The 10,513-nt window shown below is 38.7% G+C and overlaps 1 protein-coding gene across 1 annotated transcript; it reads left to right on the top strand.

The window, feature by feature from the left end:
• The first annotated feature begins 1,137 nt into the window (after positions 1–1,137).
• On the top strand, positions 1,138–1,660 carry LOC125173149 (histone H2B subacrosomal variant-like). The gene has a single exon (XM_047872036.1). The coding sequence runs from the start codon at positions 1,223–1,225 to the stop codon at positions 1,589–1,591; it is 369 nt and encodes a 122-aa protein (XP_047727992.1). The 5' UTR covers positions 1,138–1,222; the 3' UTR covers positions 1,592–1,660.
• The last annotated feature ends 8,853 nt before the right edge of the window (positions 1,661–10,513 follow it).

A 10,513-nucleotide genomic window follows, 5' to 3' on the forward strand; every position in this document is an offset into this window, starting at 1 on the left:
CCCCGCGTGGGGCTCTGTGCTCACAGCTCAGAGCCTGGAGCCTGCTTCTGATTCTGTGTCTCCCTCTCTCTCTGCCCCTCCCCAGCTCGTGCTCTGTCTCTGTCTCTCAAAAATAAATAAACATTAAATTCTTTTTTTAATTTTGCCTATAATAACGTTATTCCCACTCACCTCATTTCAGATCTACTTTCTTGAATGACAGAAAAAGGTGAGGAATTACAGATAGCATTCCAGAAATTACACATAGCGTAGTCTATCTTATCTGTGAGGAAGCTTATAGTGAAGGATTTTTTATAGTAGCATTAATGGTTGTGCGGTTGTGAACTATTGAAATACCTGTGAGTTGCAATTTTTATAGTTGCTTCTGTTTATTTTTTGTTTTATCCAGGAATGAATTTGATTAAGAAGGTGAGATTTTTTTTTTTAAGCACAAATATCAGCAGAACACATGAACAAGAGTGACCCCTACACTTTTGGTTAACAATGACAGAAGAACTACAGTATCAGGTAAAGACCACAGCATGTACTTAAATGTGTGAAATTTTCAAGAATGTTATTAACATCATTATAAAAATTGAATGCACATTTTCACATATAATACTTTAAATTGTAAAATAGGGACGTTTTTGTTTAATTCTTTTGTACTTAGTTGCTCATAAGGAGTTGGGAGTCAGATACATTTTAGTTAGGATTCATTTTTAAATTAATTTCTAAAAGCAGATTAGCTATACATATTTTTATTATACAATGATCACTTCCAGGTTTTTAATGGCTATTGTTCATTTGCTTATAAAATGACTTAATGAAACTTTTACAGAGATTCTCCCATAAAAGGCTCACGGTTCTTTTTCCTTTATTTCCCTGCTACCAACTCCCTGGTTTGATGAGATTTGTCCAATTCTGAAAATATTGTGTTATGCTTGTAAACTGCCAAGAAAAAACGTAGGAAAAATGAGCACTCTTTTCTGCCCTGAAGCCAACCCCAATCCTTCTCCAACACTCTGTCCTCTTAGGAAAGCTTTAGGTTGGCCAAGAACAAGATTTTCCCTTAACAACAAATCAGGCTGTTGCTAGGTGATTGTGACATAGGAAGAGTAACCTCCAATCAAAAAGCAGCCCCAAAAGTGTGATTGTGGCATATCAATATAAATAGGAGAGCTCTCCCCAGCTCTTGGGCCCTTCTCCTCTCCACTCGTAACTGATAAGGAGACCAACATCTGCAATGGCCAGATCCACCAGCAAAAAGAACAAGTGCTCCAGAGGACATCAAAGCCCAATCTCCAGAAAGAAATTACATTCCAGCACCGACTTTGGCCATAGAAATTATTCACTCTACGTAAACAGGGTCCTAAAGGAAGTGATTCCCCAGAGGGGCATATCATCTCACACCTTGGACATCATGAACACCCTGATCAACGACATCTTTGAGCGCATTTCTATGGAAGCCTGCAGTGTGATGTGTTTCCGAAATCGCTGTACCCTCACCCTTGAAGATATCCAGAAGGCAGTGTACTTGCTGTTACCTGAGAAGCTAGCTAAGTATGCGGTGACTTTTGGAAGTGAAGCTGTCCAAAGATATGTCCACTCCTAAACTTTACATGCCTGCTTAATTAAATCTTGGGGAAAGTAAATCAAACTTACTCCCCAAATGATCACTTCACTATAGAATTCGCTCTTCTTTTTTATAACATGGCAATATTTCCTGGTTATTTCCCCCATCCCTCTTATCTCCAGAGAAGAATTACTCTCTCACTATTTTACCTTTGAACAATTTGATTATTTAGGATTTCCCAAAACCTGCTCCCTGCCCAAGTCCCACCCAGAACTCTTATTTTTCCTGTGACTCTGTAAATCTCATTATATAAATTCAACGTTTATTGTATTGTTAAGGTATCGTTAACTATGTATGGGATGATTTAAACTAGTTCTTCTGACCTCCCCCCCCCCAGCTCACATGGACTCAATTTATGAAAACAAACGTTTTACTCAGAAGTATACCGGCATTGATAAATTTTTATCAAAAAAGTATTTTCTAGAGCCAACTACAACAAAGTCAGTTCCTTAATGAAGTCTCTATACAGCATGTTAACGATTTCCTTTGCTTTAATTCTTATTTCTTGACTTTCAACAAGTTCGGTTCACATCCGTGTAAATTTTATCTTTATGTGTAATTGACCTTCACATTCAGATTTGGTTCTCTAGGATTTACTGTTCTACATTTGTGCTGTAATAAGAACAATACCCAGGAAACTATACTCAATTTATAAACTTTAAGAACTTTACAAATGTCACTGGAGGTGTTTCCCATCTCCCTGTCCACTATCCTGAGTTTTGTTTCCTTCCCGTTCCCTTGCTTTTCTGTGTGCTTTTGTAAACGTCTCTACATTATAAGCTTAACTTTGCTTGTTTCATAACATGGGGGTATACTATCTGTGTTCTTCTGTGCCTGCCTCTTTCTTTTCAACTTGTTTCTAAGATATATACCTGTTGATATATGTATAGCTCCAACCCATTCTTTTCACTGCTAGGTTGTATAATATTCAGTAATATGAATATACCACGGTGTATTTTGCTCTGTGCCCAGCATTTTATTTAAGTCAACTTCCTGAATCCCTAGAACCTTGTGATCGCTAATAATTATCCTGTTCTACAGATGAGGAAAATGGGGCACAGAGACAGAGAAACCAGCAACTTGTCTGTGGTCACACTGCTGTGTAAGTGGCAGAGCTGACCAGGTTAACAAGAGTCTACTGTGGGCACGTATTATCTGCTGTGAGCATTCTTGTGTACATATCTTCTGGTACACACGTACGAGAATTTCTCTAGGTAAAATACCCAACCATGGAATTGCTGGGCCATTGATTTGCTTATATTCGACATTACTAGATATTCCCAGACTGTCTTCCAAAGTGTTTGTACCAATTTACATTTGCAGTAAATGAGAGTAACTCAGGTTCTTCTGGTTACAAGGAACATATCACTTAAATTTCGTCAAGGAAAGGGGATTTCTTGTATGTAAAGCTAGGATGGGAATAGTGAGACTATTCTCGGTATCTCACTGTTAACACCCACTCTGTTTCTCCCAGGTTGCTCACTTCTAAATGCTTCCTTCTCAGAGTTCCCGCCAGGTCCGTTGGATTCCACTTACATGAAATACCACACTTAGATTTTACCACAATAAAAAAATGGTTTAAAAAAAATTTAAGTGGGTATTTTATACACATGCATTTATATCATCAGACTTGAAACTACCCGGTTTGAGTTAGGCCCAGAAGGAGGTTGCTGACCTCACTAAAGATTAGCTGACCATGATTATATAGCTGCCCACATCTGCCACTCTGCTCTGGGTTGGACCCAGAAGGACCTCAAAGGTCTACCTCGGGTCAGCAAATTACAGCCATTGGGCCAAGTCTGGAAGCAGCTCTTTTTGGTATGTCCTCACAAGCTAAGAAGGTTTTTAAAAATGTATAGGGATATTTTAAAAGAAAAAAAAAAACACAAGATTATTCAACAAGCCTAATGTGCCCCACAAAGCCTAAAATATTTATTGTCTGGCTCTTTGTAGAAAAAGTCTCCACCTGTGATCTGTACAGTGCTGCTTCTCTTGCAGGTTGTGATAAGGCAGGTTTTCTCTGGCTTTACTTGGGATGCGCTTGTCTGTATAAAAAAAACTCACAAATATGAAAAGTTCATCGTTGGCTTTTCAAATCATTCCAGTAAGGATAGTACCTACAAATGGTACTCAACAACTGGGGCAAGGGAATAATCGCTCACAGAAACAGTCTTCTAAACTGAGGTGTTTTAAAGATGGGTTAAGGGAACAAAAGTGTTCTGTATGTGTTATTCTCTTTGCCTCTGTGTGTTTTTGAAATATTTTAAAATAATTTCAAAAGAAGGTCAAGATGCTTGGCAAAAACTCTCTGACACTGGTTTTAAGTCGCATTATATAAAGGCATGTACGTAAAAATACCCATATTTTCAAAAATCTTTAACCATCTTTATTGTGGCAAAAAATATATATAACATAAAATTGCCATTTTAATCACTTTTAAGTGTGTACAGCCACACTAAGTCCATCCACATTGTTATGTGGCCATCACCACCATCCGTCTCTAGTACTTTTCATCTTCCCAAACTGAAACTTTATAAACATTAAATAATAATTCCACATTTCCCCCTCCCCAACCCTTTTTTTTTTTAATTTTTTTAACGTCTATTTATTTTTGAGACTGAGAGAGACAGGGCATGAACGGGGGAGGGTCAGAGAGAGAGGGAGACACAGAATCTGAAACAGGCTCCAGGCTCTGAGCCGTCAGCACAGAGCCCGACGTGGGGCTCGAACTCACGGACCGCGAGATCATGACCCGAGCCGACTGAGCCACTCAGGCGCCCCTCCCCAACCCTTTCTAAGTGTGATTCTGCTTTCTGTCTTTTCTGTCTTAGAATGTGACTATTCTAAGCACTTGTTTCAGTTGCGTTCAACAGTATTGGTCCTTTTGTGACTGGGTTATTTCACTTAGCATAAAGCCTTCAAGATTCGTCCATATTGTAACACATGTCAGAATTTCCTTTCTTTTTAAGGCTGAATGATATTCAGTATATGAATTTATCACATTTCATTTATTCATTCATTGATTGGTGGTCACTGGGGTTGCTTCTACCTTTTAGCTATTGAAAATAATGCCACTATGAACATGGGTATACAAATATCTCTTCAAGTCCGTGCTTTCAATTCTTTCAGGCATATATCCAGATGTGGAATTGCTGGATCATATGGTAATTCTAATTTTTTGAGAAACCACCATATCATTTTCCACAGTGACTGTTCCATTTTACTGTCTCACCAGCAATGCACAAAAGTTCCAATGTCTCCACATCCTCATTAACCTTTGTTATTTTCTGTTTTATGTTATACATGTGTGTATATATATATATATATATATATGAGATATATATCGTATGTTATATACATATATGATATATATGTATGATATATAATAGCCATCCTAATAGATATAATGTGGTTTTGATTTGTGTTTCCTCAATGATTAGAGATGTTGAGCATCTTTTCATGTGTTCACTGACCGTTTGTACTTTTTCCTTGGATGAATGTCTTTTGTCTATTTTTAAATTGGTTTTGTTGTTGTTGAGTTGAAGGAGTTATTTACATATCTGGATATTAATCCGTTACTCCAGATATATGATTTGTAAATATTTTTCTCCCATTCCATGGGTTGTCTCCTCGGTGTGTTAAGAGTGTCCTTTGACACACAGAAGTTACTAAGTTTGATAAATCCAATTTGTCTACGTGTTCATTTTGTGTCATATGCCACTTAATATTTTTATTGTTCCTTTATGAGAAAGTTATTTGCAACAACATTATACATATATGTATATATACATATACATGTATGTATTATATGTATATATGTACTGTTTATTTGTTTATTTTGAAAGAGAGAAAGTCAGCTAGGGAGGGGCAGAGTGCTGTCAGTGGAGAGCCTGAAATCAAGAGTCAAATGCTTAACCGACTGAACCACCCAGGCACCCCTCTATATATTCTTAATTTTGGAGCCAATTCATAGTGTCAACATGGCTTCTAAAATTTGAAAATAGTCTCAAACTAGCTAACACATTAAAAAGGGTCAAAAATATCTCAAGGCATAATTTTGCCATCAATAGGACCATTTTACCAGTTTTTCAGTCTTGCGCCCTAGTTACCTGAGACAGTTAAATGACAGTAAGACAAAAAGTAGTACACACTTCTGGTAGTCCTCAATATATATTTACCCCTTCTTCTCCGAAATAGGACCCCAATTTTTAGCTGAGCTCATAGCCACCCTGTACAAAGGCTACATTTCCAACCCTTCCTTTGGCGAATGCGTCCATGTGACCAAGTGCCGATGAATGGGAGTGTATACACAACCTCTCAAAAGTTACCTTAAGTATCATCAAAGTGCTCTTTTCCCTTTTCCTCTCTCCTGCTGACTGGACTGAGGATGTGGAAGCCGGGGCTGGAGCAGCCACCTCAAACTAGGAGCTGAAACCTGTATATTAAGGATAATAGAGCAGAAAAGTGAAAGAGCTTTGGTCTCTGATGATTGAACTCCTGGGCAGCCTAGCACTGCCTGTGTTTATGTGAGAGTGAAATCAATTTCTAATTTGTTTCAGCCAGTATTATTTTGGTTTTCTATCATTCATAGTCAAATCTAATTCTAATGTAGACATCCAGAAGATAACTGGCTGCTACGCAATGTGGTTAGTCTCAAAATGATTGTACACTTATTAAATAAAAACATAATAAACTATAAATGGAGGATGATGAATGCCTTGTGTATTTACCAGAAGGTGTTTCTGTGCAATGAAATCTCATGCAATGTAGCAGCCCTTTCTTAGAAATGTGTAATGCAGATGGCAAAAGCTTGCCTGTTGTTAGTCTATTGGACACATGATGTGATTTTGAAACACTACTTAAAATACAAAAATAGTAAGATATTCAAAGAAGATAGGAAAAGCATTTCCCACTAAGCCAACAACATTGCCAACCTACCAATTCTGTGGTAATTTCCAGCTAGTGATATACAGTATCATAAAAGATGTCTCCCACCCCCAAGAAAGAATAGTGCTGGTTTTGTAATACAAATTACCCAAATGATAAATTTCTAGAAAACTTAGATTATCCTTCTCTGAGTTTAGAAACCTTGTTTTGGAATTGAATAGTGTAATCTCATACAAACATATATTGTCCCTATAATTATTTAAAGTCTTGCTGTGCACATCGCTAGCTTGTTCCCATAGGAACTAAATGTGTTGGAAATTACCAGAGGATAGAAAAATACCATTAAGTGTAATACCTTGCATGTGGCACTTATAGTTCATTTATATGTTCACAGAAATACCTTCTTTGCAATAGATGCTGAGAAAACAAAGGCGAGGTCCATCCCATTAAAAACTTAAAATCTTATGGAATAATCCAAAACTAAAATTATTGGGAACAGCTGACAACAATAAGTCTAAGCTGTGAACTAGGCATTATTCTAAATACACCATCTATGTCAACTCAATACAAAAAGCCAAGACAACATGAGAGAGGCACTGTTACCATTTTAGTCAGGGAAACTGAGGCATTAAATAGGCTAAAAAAACTTGCCAGAGGTCACATACCTAGTAAGAAAAGAAATGTGATGAGTATGGTACTGACACAAAAACAGACACTCAGACCAATGGAACAGAATAAAGAACCCAGAAATGGACCCACAAATGTATGGCCAACTAATCTTTGACAAAGCAGGAAAGAATATCCAATGGAATAAAGACAGTCTCTTCAGCAAGTGGTGCTGGGAAAACTGGACAGCAACATGCAGAAGAATGAACCTGGACCGCTTTTTTAAACCATACACAAAAATAAGCTCAAAAGGGATGAAAGACCTAAATGTAAGACTGAAGCCATCAAAATCCTTAAGGAGAAAGCAGGAAAAAACCTCTTTAGCCTTGGCCGCAGCAACTTCTTACTCAGCACGTCTCTGGAGGCAAGGGAAACAAAAGCAAAATTGAACTATTGGGACCTCATCAAAATAAAAATCTTCTGCACAGCGAAGGAAACAATCAGCAAAACTAAAAGGCAACTGACAGAATTGGAGAAGATATTTGCAAGTGACATATCAGATAAAGGCTTAGTATCCAAAATCTATAAAGAACTTATCAAACTCAACACCCAAAAAACAAATAATCCAGTGAAGAAATGGGCAAAAGACATGAATAGACGCTTCTCCAAAGAACACATCCAGGTGGCCAACCGACACATGAGAAAATGCTCCACATCACTCATCATCAGGGAAATACAAATCAAAGCCACAATGAGAGACTACCTCACACCAGTCAGAATGGCTAATATTAACAACTCAGGCAACAACAGATGTTGGCAAGGCTGCAGAGAAAGAGGATCTCTTTTGCATTCCTGGTGGGAATGCAAGCTGGTGCAGCCACTCTGGAAAACAGTATAGAGATTCCTCAAAAAACTAAAAATAGAACTACCCTACAACCCAGCAATTGCACTACTAGGATACATGCCTGTATCCCCAGGCATTACAAGGGATACAGATATGCTGTTTCAAGGGGCATATGCACCCCAATGTTGATAGCAGCGCTATCAACAATAGCCAAAGTATGAAAAGAGCCCAAATGTCCATCGATGGATGAATGGATAAAGAAGATGTGGTGTATATATATGGAGTATTACTCAGCAATCAAAAAGAATGAAATCTTGCCATTTGCAACTACGTGGATGGAACTGAAGGGTATTATGCTAAGTGAAATCAGTCAGAGAAAGACAAATATATGACTTCACCCATATGAGGACTTTAAAACACAGAACAGATTAACATAAGGGAAGAGAAGCAAAAATAATATAAAAACAGGGAGGGGGACAAAACATAAGAGACTCTTAAATACAGAAAGCAGAGGGTTACTGGAGGGGTTGTGGGAGGGGGGATGGGCTAAATGGGTAAGGGGCATTAAGGAATCTACCTACTCCTGATATCACTATTACAACATATACTAACTAATTTGGATGTAAATTTGAAAAAAAAAAAGAATTGAAAAAAAAAAGGAAACAAATGTGATGAAACCCACTTACTCTGGCTCCAGAGTCTATAACTTAAAGCACAATGCATACTGCATCTCACATGGAGAAAGACATGTGGAATCTCATGTGGAACATGGGAGGGGCATCTAATCCAGAACAGAAAGGGGTCTTACGGGAGATAACACCTGCCTGGGTCTTGAAGTATGAATAGGAAATACACATAACATAGGAGGAATGATACTTGCAAAAGCACAGGGCATCAAACAGTATACATTTAAGATAATTGCAAGTTGAATGACGGCCAACAGCACAGGAGGAGGGATGGTGGAAATGAGGTCAGAGAGAAAGGCAAAAATCTGTGGGCTGACTTATAACCTGAATGTGATCCTAGAACCTGTGAGGAGACCCATGGAGAAACTTTTATTTTATTTTATTTTATTTTATTTTATTTTATTTTATTTTATTTTATTTTATTTTTAGAGAGAGATAGCCTGAGTGGGGGAGAGGGGCAGAGAGAGGGAGAGAGAGCAAGAGAGAAAGAGAGGGAGGGAGAATCCCAAGCAGGCTCCATGCTTAGCTCAGAGCCCGACACAGGGCTCAATCCCACAACCCTGGGATCACGACCTAAGCTGAAGTCAAGAGTTGGACACTCAATCAATTGAGTCACCCAGGCACCCTGGAGAGATATGTACCCAGGAGGAAGATACACTAGCATTTGTATTTAGAAAGATTATCCTACCAGCAGAGATGAGAATGAATTAAAACAGGGATAGACACGTTTACATATTGATTGGAGTGATCCATGAAAGACATGTTGAGGAGTTGAACAGAGTCCGTGGCGGAGGAGAAAAGGAAGAAGCGATGGATGCAGAAAGTACTTAGGAGACAGAATTCTCAGAAGATATGTGGGATTCCCAGGGCCCTGGCCCAGGAGATTTGATATAGCCAAGACATGAAGCCCAGTTAATTTAGTACTGACACATAAAACATCTAGATAATACGTTAAGTGCTTGCTGTAAATGGTGCCATATGTGGGGCATCACAAGAATGCTCAAAGTGCAGAGGATCTAGCAAAAGTCAAAACAACCTTGGGAAGGATGTTTAGCACTTGTTTAAAGCTTAGCTAGAAGAGGACAGCTTAAATTTTAATACTTGAGATCAGTTTTTATCACAACCTTGTGCTATGCCACACATCATGTGTTGACAGATTTGCTTAGCTCTGACAGCTGATTTTTTGGAAGACATTTGGCAATACGGGGAGAACCCAGCAGACTATGTAAATCATGGGGAGAAAGTAGCAGCCTGTAAATACAAGGTGAAAGGTTAGTTATATTCAAGATGAAGAGAGCAGAAGAATAAAACTGCTGCTTGTCCTTGTGTGATCTTGGAGGAGAATTACTCTGAGGCAAAGAGGACCTGTTTTCATGAAAGACTCTGTGATGGTCAGGGTACAGGCTGTGGGGCCACAGGGCCCTGGCAATGCATTGGGATATAACAGGTAGAGAAAGGGCCGTTCCTCCCCCCCACCCCGCCACCCCCTGCCCTTGGACCAGAATCCCAAAGTGGAAGCTGCAGATAGAGCCTGCAAGAAGCTTGTGGGGAATAAGGAGAATAAAGCAGGGTCCTGTGAAGCTTATTCCCAATAGGCTGGTTTGTGGGCACGTGTGAAGCCAGGCCTCCTTGTAAGAATCACAGCCATTTCTGTGGGGAACTTTGCCAAAGGGTGAGTCACAGGAACTTTGAGTTACTAAGGTGTTAACTGAAGAGAACTTAGGGTTTTACCCCACATAACTCCTTCCAAGGGCCATCTCTTTTTTTTTTTTTTTTTTTTTTTTTTTTTTTGGTCATCTTGTGGTGGTTGCAGCAGAGAAGGCAGAAAATCACTTGACATCAAATGAATCTTTGCAGAGTTGCATGCTGATTCCCAAT

This window comes from Prionailurus viverrinus, chromosome A1 (genome assembly GCF_022837055.1).
Source record: "Prionailurus viverrinus isolate Anna chromosome A1, UM_Priviv_1.0, whole genome shotgun sequence".
Taxonomy (NCBI): Eukaryota; Metazoa; Chordata; class Mammalia; order Carnivora; family Felidae; genus Prionailurus; species Prionailurus viverrinus.

Bases quoted from the DNA above. Each gene is read 5' to 3' on its own strand.
- LOC125173149 (XM_047872036.1), top strand. From the start codon at position 1,223: ATGGCCAGATCCACCAGCAAAAAGAACAAGTGCTCCAGAGGACATCAA.